The sequence below is a fragment of the Ursus arctos genome, unplaced genomic scaffold (assembly GCF_023065955.2).
Source record: "Ursus arctos isolate Adak ecotype North America unplaced genomic scaffold, UrsArc2.0 scaffold_17, whole genome shotgun sequence".
Classification (NCBI taxonomy): domain Eukaryota; kingdom Metazoa; phylum Chordata; class Mammalia; order Carnivora; family Ursidae; genus Ursus; species Ursus arctos.
The window spans coordinates 38,608,507-38,623,011 of NW_026622841.1; the positions used below are offsets into that span (position 1 = coordinate 38,608,507).

General features: G+C 38.2%; 1 protein-coding gene across 7 annotated transcripts in view; it reads right to left on the reverse strand.

Annotated features, from left to right (window-relative positions):
* Nucleotides 1-1,301: 1,301 nt before the first annotated feature.
* The window catches only part of RNF138 (ring finger protein 138), a 44,748-nt gene continuing 31,544 nt past the window's right edge, over nt 1,302-14,505 (reverse strand). For 3 of the 7 annotated variants that reach the window (XM_026496154.4, XM_044382909.3, XM_057313157.1), the window contains one exon: nt 10,990-13,343. In XM_026496154.4, coding sequence (XP_026351939.1) covers nt 13,275-13,343 — 69 coding nt within the window. In that variant the 3' untranslated portion in view covers nt 10,990-13,274. Of the gene's footprint in view, nt 1,323-5,374; nt 9,471-10,989; nt 13,344-14,505 lie in introns of those variants that run through there. The other 4 variants (XM_026496152.4, XM_057313156.1, XM_057313158.1 and 1 more) reach the window with 3 other exon arrangements.

Sequence of the window (14,505 nt, forward strand, 5' to 3'; positions counted from 1 at the left end):
TTTGATTTGTTAGATACTTAACAAAAGCTATGTTTTAAGTGGTTTTAAATTATACAAATGGTTTACTGTAAATAACATTTCCTTTTAATTACTCCAGTCCCTATACTCCTGTGGTTCCCTGTGATTAGCTTTTGAACTTCTTTTTGGACAGGTTGGGTTTGTGATCAGTCTTTATAAATACCTGTTCTGTGCACGGTACTGGAAATAGGAGTTCAGACTGCATGTTTGCCCTCAAAACTTTGCCTCCTAGTAATCAGCTTCATGCTATTCTTATTTTCACTAAAGTTTCATATTCATCGTAGAAGAACTGGTGTTCAAATCACTAGAAGGACATGTGGACATGGTGTCAGTTTGGATCAAAACTGAGGAGCAGATCCTGAGTCTCCTGGACCCGAGGATGTCATTGGTTTGCTCTGAGAAGAGGCGACGAAGTGGGCATTCGCTTTTTCCCTTGTTGCTTTGTACCTAGCTACAGCGTGTTGAATGTTGTATGATGTTCTGCACTATGACCTCTGCACTATGACCTCTACACTATGACCCTCTATGACCTCTACTCTGTGTTGAATTTTTGCTCTGCTGCTAAGTCTGCACCTTCCGTTTCCTGGACGCTTTATCTCTCTTTCCCTTCAGTTCAGTTCAGTAAACATACATTGAGCACCTACTGCATGCAAGGAAGGATGGAAAGCACTGTTTCCCTGATTTATCATTGTATATTACATATTTTTATAACACACAAGATATAGTTACATATAATCTATGTACACATTTATGAAAGCATATTTTCATAAGCAGGGTAGAGTAACATATTGTAAGAGGGTTAAGTTCAAAAGTAAATACGTTCGGTGAAAATCAAATAAAGGCACAGTTATCCTCAGGATGTCCCTCAATAGGTAATGAAAGCGTGTGGCCCACGGGACAGAGGAAGTGAGGGCTGCCTGAAGACAGCCAAGTCGGGCCTGGAGCATCTCGACTCACTGCGGGGCTTCTGGAGAGTGAGGCGGGTTCAGCGTGCATTTGTGAGACTTTCTGTGTCTGGGTGTGTACGCGTGTGCCCGGCTTTGATTCTAGGGGAAACAAAATTATAAAGATGTACGCAGTAAGTACTACAACCTCTTTCTCTCTTCTCCTTTTGAATTGCTCCACTAGACCCGCCGTTCCATTCTCCATCCCGGAGTGTTCAGGTGTTGGGGCTGCAAACGTTCATTCTGGAATGTCCTAGTTCTAAGCTGCCACCTGGTGGCTGTTCCGTGTATGTGCGTCAGCCGGCCTCCGCCTGCGCTCGGAATTCGATGCCATTCCTCGGACCTTCTGCATTTTCATCCCTGCGGAGAAGTGCACCTGGCATTTAGGAGCAGTGTGTTACTTACGTGACAGATAAAAAGTAGGAATATGTGCTTCCTTCCCCCACAGCTGCCAGTTCCTGTCACAGAATCATGAACATGTATTACAATACTTTATATCCTTCAGGATAACAACTGTCCCAAGAGCTTAAAATCACGGCAAGGTCACACATGACTTTGGAGTCTACACAAAACTCTAGTTTTCTCCTTTCCCCAATTGCCGGGTAATCTTTATTTAGAATAGCAGCATCCCCTGAGCAGAGACAAAGTCCGTGCGCAGTGTTTGCTGAGCGCCTCTGAGCCGCTGCCTTGAGCTCCCAGCCTTGCGCAGAGACACGCGGGGCTGAGGGACGGTCACTGGAGCGCGATCCCCTACACTGGGGGCTGGGAAAGAGCACTGGACTCTCTCTGAAGGGGTCAGTGATGTCTTCGCAGAAGAACCTAGGCTGAGGGTAAGCCAGGAGGCCGAGAAGGTGAGGAGAGGTTAGACAGTCCAGGCCAAGGGAAGGAAGAGCGCAGCGTCTGGGCCGAGGCGCCCCCGCAGCACTGCTCTGGGGCTTCATTTCCAGAGTTTCGGCAGCCCAAGGAGCACTCCAGAATCTGCCTTTTTAACAGGCTGGTTTAAACATTCTTAGGAGAACTGCCCCTCCTACCTTTTTTTCTAACAAAGTCTTACGCTGAACCGTAGCAGATTCCTGAGATGCATCCAGTTTGACCAACCACTGCTTTCCCCAAGGCTTGTTTTCTCTTTCCTTAATATAATTTTCCCATTTCAAAATTACTGGGTCTCAAGCAACAACCACCCACCCCCGAAACAGGACCATAGGCTGGCTGAGACTGATGTCTGCAAGAAGTCACTGGAAAATACACTTCGGTACCTAGCGGCGGAGGTTTGTAAAATAGAGAAGAGCAAGGTCGCTCCCTGTCTTCGTCCAGTAGTAGATACCCACAAATTAGCTCAGGGAAGGACAACCCACCGGCACCAACCCTGAAAGCCCTGGAGTATATAAGGAGGGTCACATTGTAGCAAGTGTGGTCTGTATAGTCAGTAATTAATATCCCACGAAAATAAGAAATATGGTTCAAATGAATTTAAGTGTTGAGTGATTCATGCATTATAAATCCATTTAGTGTCATTGTTGGATTAATCACACTGAATATTTCATCAATCATAAAAACCTGCCACTCGTCATGTGGGGAGGTCTGAGGAACTTTCTGAAGTTTGAAAGGAGTTTGCAATGATGGAAAAGACTGGAAGAACTAGTGTAGTTCTTTACCCCTGTTTTTATCTAGTTAATCCCTGCTTTTTCAGACTGGTTTCTTTCTTTTTTCTTCTTTTTTTACGATTTTATTTGTCAGAGCAAGAGCAAGAGGAGAGCACAAGCAGGGGGAGCAGCAGGCAGAGGGAGAAGCAGACTCCCCGCTGAGCAGGGAGCCCGACATGGGGCTCGATCCCAAGACCTTGAGATCATGACCTGAGCCCAAGGCAGATGCTTAACCAACTGAGCCACCCAGGCATCCCTCAGAACTGATTTCAACTGGTATCTTTTTCTAGGACCTCTGGCACAGAATCAAACCCTACAAGTTTGAGCTCTCATAGCATCGTGTGCCTTTTAACTTATCACTGTTGCAAAGTGGGACTTGTGTGTGTCAATATTTAATGTTTGTCTCTCACCCGCTGCTCTACAATGTCATAGGGGCAGGACTGTGTCTTTCCGCTCCAGATTGTCTGCCAGCGTGCAGGACAGGTCCTGGCATACACTAACCCCTCATTAAATAGAAATCATTCACTAAGCAAATAAGTACAATAAGTTTTAAAGTACCAAGTCTCAGTCCGGGGAGATAATTACAGAGACAGTATGTAAAAATATATCATTTAGGGCTGTGGTGGCTAATAGATAACTCCAGAGACCTGGATTCAGAAGCAGGTCTCCTTGGAGGGGAGACCCAGACATGTAGAAGAAAGGGAATATGGACTAAATGGAATAAATGGAAATGGGTCAGTGTCTTCTGCTAGACAAACTCAAGGGCGATTCATCCTTTGTAGACAAGCCAGTGTGTTGGAAAGAGCATTGGATTAAGAGCTAGGACTACTGTCAAGCTGGAATATAACCCTGGACTGTCACCCAACCTCATCTACCATGACTCAGATTCCTCATCTGTAAAATGGGAATGATATTTGCCCTATCTACACCATCATTTTGAAACTCAAGCAAAACAATGGGCCCCAAAGTACATTAGAATTATAAGTGTTTAATAAACACTTATAATGGTGGTATTTTTAAACTATTTTTCTTTCATGAGTCTCCTCTTTAGGGTCTCCTAATACATAATTTATTCCTTATTTTCCCTTTCTAGACCTTCAGGTCTTTCTCAAGTCTCTTAATGAAATGCCTTCTATAGTTTTTCTGGATTTTTTTTAAATTTTTTATTTGCATTTATTTTATGCAAAACTTATTCCCAGGCCGTAGGTTTTGGGGATACCTTTTTCTTCTGTGCAACCTCCTCTTCTGGTTTGGGAACAATCTGCTCTTTTTCAGTAAGGCGCATCTCAGTGTGGCAGGGAGAGCGAATGTGTGGGGTAATCCAGCCAGAAGCCCTGTAAATTCAACATATCTTGGGGGATTTGTTCTCCTGGATGTGCTCAATGACCAGAGAATCTAACCCATGAGTTCACCATTACTCTCTGCATTTCTAAGCATGTGCAGTACAATTCAGCACTCTTTCTGGGCCACCGACCACGTGTCCAGCCACACTCTTTGGCCCAGGCACACCTACCAACTCCACACTATTCTGACGGTGTGGCACACATTGTTTCTGCGAAGCGACATCCTTCAGGTGCTTGGTGTCTTTTCAGATATGCCTATCCTTGATGGCCTGGGCAGATGTGTGTTCTTAAAATGACCATGAAGATTTGAACCTCTTGCCTGCATGATTTCGTAGGGTTTTCTGGGTCAAGTGAATAGCAAGCCATTTTCTGAGATCACCTCAGGCCACTTACGGGAAGAGCTGGATATTGTGTTATTTTTATTGATCATGCATCTTAATAGTTACCTAAAATGAATCCAATTTCTTAAAGTCTCCATCCATCTCAACGCCTTAGTCCCTCAGCAAAGGGAGAGCCCATGCCATTTCTCCTTACTGCCGTAAAACAGTTCAACACATATTGAGTGCCCACTGTATGTTAGGTGTTGGGGCAATACCAACTGAGCACCGTAATCACACTCTCAAAATTTTCAGTCTGGTCTGGTGCAGTAATTTTTTTTTTTTTTTACAATTTATTTATTTGAGAGAGAGCACACGTGCACATGAGTTGGGGGAACGGGCAGAGAGTTTTAAGCAGACTCCACGTGGAGTCTGACAGAGGGCTCAATCTTATGACCCTGAGATCAGGGCCTGAGCTGAAACCAAGAGTCAGATGCTTAACGGACTGCAAAACTGATTTCCGTCTTTTTTACTGAGGAAAATATTTATCATAAGCATAAGTTAATAGAGAATGGAAGCTCAAGATACCTGAGTACAAGTAAATAGCTACTTCATGTGAATTCTTACCTCCAGCTTCACATCCGATCTCCAGGGAGCACGACAAGAATGAAAGGGGTGCCTAAGCTGAGAGGCTCTCCTTCTGCTAAGGTTTACCTGAACCTCACACCACAGCATACTCATGCTTTCCTTCTTTCCTTGCTCTGGGTCTGCTTCAGTGACTAGAAGCATCTCCATCCCCCAACCAGCTCACTGGAGTTTATCTCTTCCCTCTTGGCTCAGTGCTTTTGACCTCATCATCCATGATTTGACCTCTGGCTTCACCCAAGATTTTGATTTTTGGACCTGGCTCCTGTATGTCTTATAACCTAAGACATACAGTCCGGGGGGGTTGGGGTGGCAGCGTGGGCAGCCCTGTCATATTCTCAAGGTGAACTGAATATCAATCTATGGTGGTTATGACGCTAATCACTTTTAAATTTGTGATGTTACAATAGAACTACCACAAATAATCCTTGAACGATGAAGACAAGAGACAAGTAAACCAGTAATTTCCAGGTTTATTTTATTTTATTTTTAAAAGTAATCTCTGTGCCCAACAGAGGGCTCGAACTCACGACCCCCAGATCAATAGTCACATGTTCCACTCACTGAGCCAGCCAAGTGCCCCCAGTAAGTCCCAGGTTTAGAATAACAAAGACACAGACTCCATTGATTTCATGTGTACACTTCCATGCCTGAATTAAATGGTGTGATTTCTTAAACCCAACTCAAACTGCTATAAAATAAATGTAACTTTTGCTGTATTACAGCTTTTACAAACCTCAGATCAACTTGCCTCCTTAAATCATTATTTGGCCACATTACATAATAAGCAGAAGGGTCATTTGTCAGGAATATGAAAGGAATAAGCCTGCAGATAGAATCTTCTCTTCTAAATAGACACGTATGCACTGAAAAGTGTTGATATCGTAAGCCCTCAATAAGCACCACTCATACCTACGAAACCCTATCTGGATCAAACTGTTCCCAAATTTTGTGCAAGAAATATTTCTTCAGAATGAGAATGTCCACCCTAACATTCAAGACCTAAATAACAAGTGGAAGAAACAAAAACTTCCAGCTCTATTGAAATAATACACCTAACACGACTGAAGACCATAGAGCATGCCACATGTAGTCCCCTTTAAGCATTCCTGAGAGAACTAATTTCCAAAGAGAGAGAATTAAGTTGCTTGACAAAATTCTAGAGTAGCTGGCTTGTAAGCAATTAGAAAAGAAAATAGTACTTAAAGGACCTGCTCTATATTCACTAAGTCAAATTAAACGAAATACATTTCATATTTTAACACATTTCATGGGCCAGTAGATGAAGAACTGTTAGTCCTGTAAACAATATGCAAGAGCTAGAGATTAGAATTTAAGCACATTCATAAGTGGTTTGATAATTGTACTCAATTATTAATAGATGAAACCTGACTAAAGCAGTCTTTCATGATTTGCTCCTGGGCTAGTTCGGTCACGTGCAATAAGGTCGAGGCCTTGTTTATCCAATTTGCAAGTGAATCTTGGAGTGATAGCTAATGTGTTGAATGTCAAAATTAAAATTCGAAATATGTATGTAGCAACAATGAGCCAAAACCAAAAAAGAAAATTCACTAGTCATAAACAGAAGGTACTAAATTATGAAAAACATTTTAGAGGTTATAACTGGTATAAATTGCTATCAATGCTCATATACTCTTGGAATAATTTTGATGAAAATATGGTTTCCAATACAATGCACATAATAGGGGCGCCTGCGTGGCTCAGTCGGTTAAGCATCTGCCTTCAGCTCAGGTCATGATCCTGGAGTCCTGGGATCCAACAGCCCATCAGGCTCCCTGCTCAGCAGGGAGTCTGCTTCTCCCTCTGACCCTCCCCCCTCTCGAGCTCTCTCTCTAATAAATAAAATCTTATAAAAAAATTAAAGAAGTGTTGGCGAGGATGTGGAGAAAAGGGAGCTCTTGTGCACTGTTAGTGGGAATGTAAATCGGTACAGCCACTATGAAAAACATTATGGAGTTTTCTCAAAAACGTAAAAATTGAACTGTCATATGATCCAGCAATTCCATTTCTGGGTATATATCCAAAGGAAATAAAATCAGGATCTCAAAGATATATCCACACTCCCACGTTCATTGCAGCATTTATAATAGCCAAGACATGGAACAACTTAAGTGTCTACACACACATACACACACATGCACAATTATTCAGCCACAAAAAAGGAAATCTTGCCATTTGCAACAACACAGATAGAAGTTGAGGGCATTATGCTAAGTGAAATAGGTCAGAGAAAGACAAATACTGTATGATTTCGCTTCTGGTGGTTGCCAGGAGAGGATGGAGATGGGCAAAAATGAGTGAAGGTGATCAAACAGTACCAACTTCCAGTTATAAAATGAGTAAGTCATGGGGAGGTAATGTACCATATGGTGACTATAGTTAATAATACTGTACTGTATATATGAAAGTTGCTAAAAGTAAATCTTAAAAAGTTTTTCTCATCACAAGAAAAAAAATTTGCACCTATGTGACGGACGTTAACCAGACTTACTGTGGTGATCATTTCACAATATAAATATTTAATCGCTATGTTGCACACCTGAAACTAATGTTATCAACTTTATCTCAATTAAAAACAAAGTCAGAGGTGGCAGTTTTGTTATTTTTGATCAGACTAAGAAGTAGAATTATGTAGTTGTTTTGTGGAGATCCCTTAAATGGGATGCCAACATTCTGGAAAATCTCAGGAGCTCAGAAAGTGCTCCACTCAGCTCCACAGCACTAACTTCACAGCCTTAATCATGGTTTTCTTTTTGCTAAGCCATCCTCTCTGTTCAGCTTAATCTTCCCCATAAACTGCCGGGGTTCTGCAGCTTGCCAACTAAAGACATAGCTTAAATTTCAAAAGGCCGGATGCAAAAAAAAAAAAAAAAATCTTTCTTGGGAAATTATCTGGTATAAAATCTTTTTCTGCAGAATCCCTAAAGCACCTTCTTGGAAGTATCCAAACTGCAAAAAGTACCAACTAGTACACAAAAAATGAAGCTTCCCACAACAGAGAATGGAAGCATGCTTGGATTATTAAAATACTTCTACTTTAAGTACAAAGTTTTAAAAAGAAATTGAATACAATGTTGCTTAAGGATGTTATCTTAGTAAGATGTTTGCTAGAAGGGTGTTTTTGTGGGGGGTTTTTGGTTCTTTTTTAAGGGATAAATTTATGTTAGGGAACATCTTGCTTAAATTCTAGATGGAGGAACAGCCAGCCATAGGTGGGAAGTGTGTCAGTTCTACAAGAGCATTTTCTATGAATATTTTTGTTAATACAGCCCAACTATTGTAAATGTTTAGAAAATTACTGTTTTCTTATATTTAGGATATTTATGGCAGAATATTTTTTTTACACCAATAATTTGAGTGTCATAGGGACTCAAAACCAAGAAGGTTTGAGAACTATTCATCTAGTCAAACTAAAATTACTTTATAAACATAAAAATGCTTTTAAGGTGCAATACATCAATTCTACTTAGAAACAGAAAAACCAAGTTAGCATAAAGTAATATTCTTAACACTCATGAATATTTCAAAAAGCTCAGAAAAACTATTTAAGCCCTTTAAGACTACTGAATAACCTAGACAAACATATATAAGCTATTCAAATGGTAATGATATAGAAGCTATTCAAGTGATTTGTTAATATTGCAAAATAAGTTTTCTTCTAGACAGTGGTTTCCTCCTGGTAATTACTGGCTAAGAACTAAGAATGGTTAAAAAATAAAGTGGGTCATAATGCAGAACATGAGGACTATACACACTGCTATATGATCTTTGAAAGTTAAGGCAATAAATCACAAGAGTTCTCATCACAAGGGGAAAAAATCCTTTTTTGTATGTATACATAGGTGTTTACTGTGGTAATCATTTCACAATAGTGGTCAATCAGCCATTACACTATACACCTTAACCTTCTACGGTTCAGTACGTCAATTGTATCTCAATAAAATGGGGGCAGGCTGAATAAATTTCTCATCAATAAATCCTGGCCATACATTTGATTACTTAGTATGATTATCAGCTGATTATTCTTCGTAAGGATTATTCTAAAAGATATATTATTTTTATTTAGAATACCTCATTATCTCGAGTATTTGTACTTCTTGGAAACAAACACAATGTGTCAGATCTTCCTGCAAAAGTTGAGGATAACAAAAACTAATAACCCTTTAGGATCTATATTCTGAAAGAAAAAAAATATTACTCCAGACTTTCCTGGCAAGATTTACTGAGAGACCTGCCAGATATAATTGGTAGATCTGAACAGTATTAACGAACAGTAAAGATAACAAGCCCTTTGTGTGTTAGCACAATCCTTAAAACCCACAGAGATGAGAGACTAATTTGTCCAAAACCATGTAAAGTTCAACCTGCAGAATCTTCAAAACCATTCTAACCCAAGAAACTAGGCGTGGTTGTCTTAAACATTTTCAGTATCCCTTCTTTTGTATCCACTGTATCCCTCCTTCAGTTTCTGTCCGTGCATTACTCAATTCCCAGGAAATAGAGTCCGTCCTTAGTAAGAGCCACTGTCTGCAAAATGCCCTGGAAAGAGAACATCCACCATGCAGCTTAGGAGAAAGATCAGGTTAAGAGCTGTGGAAGGCCACTGGCTCCTCTCTTCACCTGCTATTCCCCAGTTATTGGGGGGGGGGGGGGGAGCCAGACCATTTTCAGTTTTTACCTAGATCGGCACCTGCGAGTGCCAACGTACATGAAAAGAACCACTTGCGATGTATCTAACATTCACAAATTCACAAAAGCTACTGTTTAGCTTTTCTGTTCTGGACAAAAGACAAGTTACTGTAGGTAGCTGCTGACTAAATTAAAAACCTCAAAACAATGTTGAGCAAAAATAGCCAGATATGATTTTTACTGTGTGCTTCCTTTTCTATAAAATATAAAAACAGGCAAAACAACCTGTGGTATTAAAAGTTTGCAGTGGTGATGAGTTATGACTGCAAGTAGAAATAAGGGATTTATGGGATTCTAATGTTTTTTCTTGATCTAAGGTCTGATTACTCAGTCTATTGTTCACCTTGTGCACATTATGCATTATTTTGCCACATTGACAAGTGGGAAATTTCTTTCATTCACATTTCATGTGTTCCTTCTTCCTCTCCATAGAATGAATATAATTCATCTGATTAGGTCTAATCCACATTCACTCCCCTGCCGGGCTCATCTTGAATTCTGTAATGGTATATCCTTCACCATTATACTCTCAAGAATTCCTATTAACACAGGAAACTGTATGGTATAGTTTAATGCAAGCTTGCCAGTTAAGTACATAATGGAATACACACATTTATCTTTCTCATTTCAGCAGTGGGGGTGTGGCAACTGTCACCTCTCTCAGCCCCAGGACTGGACAAGCTGCTGTCAGATTAGGGGGAAATACAGGTTGTAATACCCATTTTTTTTTGAGGCTCCTTTTCATTCCACGTTTTTCAAAATTGTATTGCATAATCAGAAAATTATATTGACACTAAGTGGTATCATGGAACGAGTACTTTATTCATATTTCTATCATGAGTTTTATACTACATGTATTTACATGTTTTCTGGGTCACAAAGGCTAAAACGTCATTGCCTCCTCAAAAGATTTATTCTTTTGAGTAGCAGCACTAACGGATTTCTATAAAAGTTATGATTCAATGAAGGTCATAATTAATACTTATTAAGCAACACAAAAGGTGTATGATATTGTACTTGGCAGTATGTTCTTACAACCCTGATACCTTACTTAAGGGTAACTTCTCCATATAAAAGTGTTTATTAACCTGTTAACTAGCTTTCTACCTGGTTGCTAACAGGACTTGAAAATCTTGCTGCATAAACACTTGACAAAATAGCCTTATAAGTTGATTAACATTTGAAAGAAAGATAAAATAGGTTTATAAAGTTAAATCCAACATATAGCATCAGCATGTGGTAGCCTTCTCCTATCCACTTTTTCAAGTGCAAAATAATGGGTTATCTCCTACATGTCTTCCGGGGTGAGTTATGAGAATTAAATGCTATCATGTTTGCCTCTAGACAAAATTTTAATTAGACACACAAGTAGGAGAAAACCACTTTTAATTGAAAAATAAAGCAATACATCTCAAATAAGACTCTGTTCAACAACATAAACTGTAACTTGCCGAGGGAAATCGCTTTCTTAGAAGTGGTACTGTGAAATTTAGGTATCAGCAATCAATAGTTTCCCTCCTTTATTCTGACTCAGCTATAAGCATATTAAAAATAAGGACCTTCTCATGAATTTAAACTGTAAATCTGTAAAGCCTGTCCCTATTCTTAATCCATTGACAAAAGGTGAGATTTTAAACAAACATTTCCATACTGAGGAGTTCCCATAACAGCAAACAGTCAATATTTTCCTTATGAAAAGTTTATAGGAAAGACACACAAGACTATTATTGATATTTAACTAATCCACAAACCTCAAAACACAATTTCATCAAGATGATCTCTACTACAGTTTTCATTTAAAGAAGTTCTCAAATCTCAGAATGGTTTAAAACTTGATATACTGGAAGTATTAACTTTGAAAGAAAGTAGTAAAGTTATTGCTTTAAATTGGAAAACCTATGGTCAAAAATCTTTTTAAAAAGAGTTCATTAAATAGCTGTTCTTACAATTACACTCATGTAACTGCAGAGAAAATGTTCAAGCACATAGTAAACATCACTCTTTCGAATGACGGAACAAAGGCATATGTTCATCAAGATGTATGGCTTTTTTGGTGATTGTTATTACTACCATAGTCATTATTGTTTGACTGAAAAAGGTTTTTACAAAACTCCACTTCCAAAATTAACGTTTTTATTAAATCAAGTTAAAAAAATGTTCACTGTAGAAAAGTCAACAAGGGTTTTTAACAAAACCAAAATATACCCTTTCATACAATATATGTATATATTAGCAGCAAACTACTTCTGAGATTTTCTTTTATGTTCTTTAGTTATTTTAAAGAAAGCTGTTTTAAACAATGCATATTAGTATGGAATGTCAGCTAATACACTCCTCTTTTATTCTGTGATTTAGGCCTTCTAATACAAGTTATTTTATGATTCTCATTAATAAATACTAAGAATAAACCCAGTTTTGACTAAAAAGTAGTGAAACAGTGGCTGGTGGCATCCATCTCATTACTTCATAGTCATGCATTATCTTTGAGAATAACAAATGAGCACCATATAAACAAGGTAACTACGTGTGTGTGTAAATTCAACTTTTAAAGGTGTAATAGTAGCCAACTAGACCACTTAGCATTTGGCTGTTACTTTTTAAAAATTTGGTGATACATAAAAATTTAATCAAATCAGATACTCAATCCCATATTGCTTGTCCATTTAAAAAATCTTAATAGAAATTCTGTATATAACCTGACAAATTGCATGCATATGTGCGTGTATATACACATACAAAAGTGTATGCATATATACATATACATCTTTAGCTTTGAACGAATTTCTAAACTGAGATGAAGCCAAACCTCTCATTTAAATAAACATATAGAATACGATAACACCAACTGGAAGTTTCTAATAAAAGTTTCATCTTAGCTAAAGAGAAATACTGGCTACTGAAAATTTTGAGGCCAAAGAGCTGCAATTCAGCTTAACAAACTCTAGGCTTACAAATTAGTCAGCCGAACAAACAGGATTTGAAACCGCCTGCCTAAGAAATAAATTTTTCTCTTAGTATTTCCTTCTAAGGCAAAAAGGAAATATCTTTACAATGAACTTTCACTTTTTAAAGAGTTATAATTATTAAAGAAATCTCACTAGTCTTCAAAAATACTAAACATTATATAAATACAATTTTCTTATAGTTGAATTCTTCAGCTAGAATCTGTATTAAAAAAGTTTCCTTTGGATTGTTTCATTTAGCACTTCAAGTCTCCATTCTGCAACTCTGGTAACTGGCTCAGATTTGGTAGATTTCTATCAATCACCCCTTTCAGAATGTGCCACTGCGTGTTACCTGTGTACAAGAACATCAATGGGAGGAACTGCACCAAATTCCAAAAGCAACAAAAGGAAAAATTCAAGACTGTGTAATATAAAAAAAGATAAGTACAACATGGAATCCCTTTTGTTCATTAATGAATATAATCCTTTCAGTATTTTTAAAGATAATGTCCTAACTTTCATTTTTTAACTTATCAAGAAGATGAAGTTTTTAGATGGCCCACCTTTATTTTTTAATTAAAAAACTAAATCAATAGACTGAATTACTTTTATTAATATACACATCAAGTTACTGAAACGGTGACTTCATGTAGTTTTCCCCTTAAAGATGGCACTTGCAGGTACAAAGATGCAGAGATGTCTATAGCCTTCAGATGTTTACCTGAAAAGATTCTTCAACAGCAGTTTGATACTGGGTTTCCTCATCTAGCTGAAGATTCTAAAAACAATGACATTAACATGTCAATAGGAAAGACATATTCCACTACTTAATACTTTGTCCAATACATTACACACACTTGAAACGGTTTATGTTACAATATAACTTTAGTAATTAAGTTCAGTTGTAATTATTTAAGTATAACTGATAAACAACAAATGGGATCAGCAGAGAATGAAATCTGAAAGTTATAGTGCTTTATGATGTCATTAATTAAAAGTACAGTTAGAGATAACCTACAACTGTAAGTGATAATAAATTCCATCATCTCTAGAAAAGAATGTCAAATGTCTGAAAATAAATTCATTTTAAAGAAAATAAGCATTTATTGAATTAAGAGAACTGAACAGCAGCTTCTTAATCCTAACATGAAACTAAAAACTACAGCTCACTCAATCTTAGTTACTCCACTCTCCTTCACTTAATTCTACTTGCTATCATTTATGTCCCATGGGTTTGCTTTAAAATAGGATTCCAGGGGCGCCTGGGTAGCACAGTCGTTAAGCATCTGCCTTTGGCTCAGGACGTGATCCTGGTGTTCTGGGATCGAGCCCCACATCAGGCTCCTCCACTGGGAGCCTGCTTCTTCCTCTCCCACTCCCCCTGCTTGCGTTCCCTCTCTCGCTGGCTGTCTCTCTGTCAAATAAATGAATAAAATCTTTTAAAATAAATAAATTAATAAATAAATAAAATAGGATTCCACTTGGGGCGCCTGGGTGGCGCAGTCGTTAAGCGTCTGCCTTCAGCTCAGGGCATGATCCCGGCGTTCTGGGATCGAACCCCACATCAGGCTTCTCCACTAGGAGCCTGCTTCTTCCTCCCTCACTCCCCCTGCTTGTGTTTCCTCTCTCACTGGCTGTCTCTCTCTGTCAAATAAATAAATAAAATCTTTAAAAAAAAAAAAAAAGGATTCCACTTGACAATCTCAAATAATTAAAATTATATACTCTTCTGTGGCAAAATAAAACAATTAGACAATTAGGTCAAAAGTGGTTCATAAAATATATTTTTGTTTTTCCAAATCATAGTTCTCCACAGTAAACTTTCTTAAAATGAGAATTTAAGACTCTACATTTCATAAAAATGCTAAAATCATAAAAGTACACCTGAATTTTACATACGTTTGAGCTGTTATTTTAAAACAATATGACTAAAAATGCAA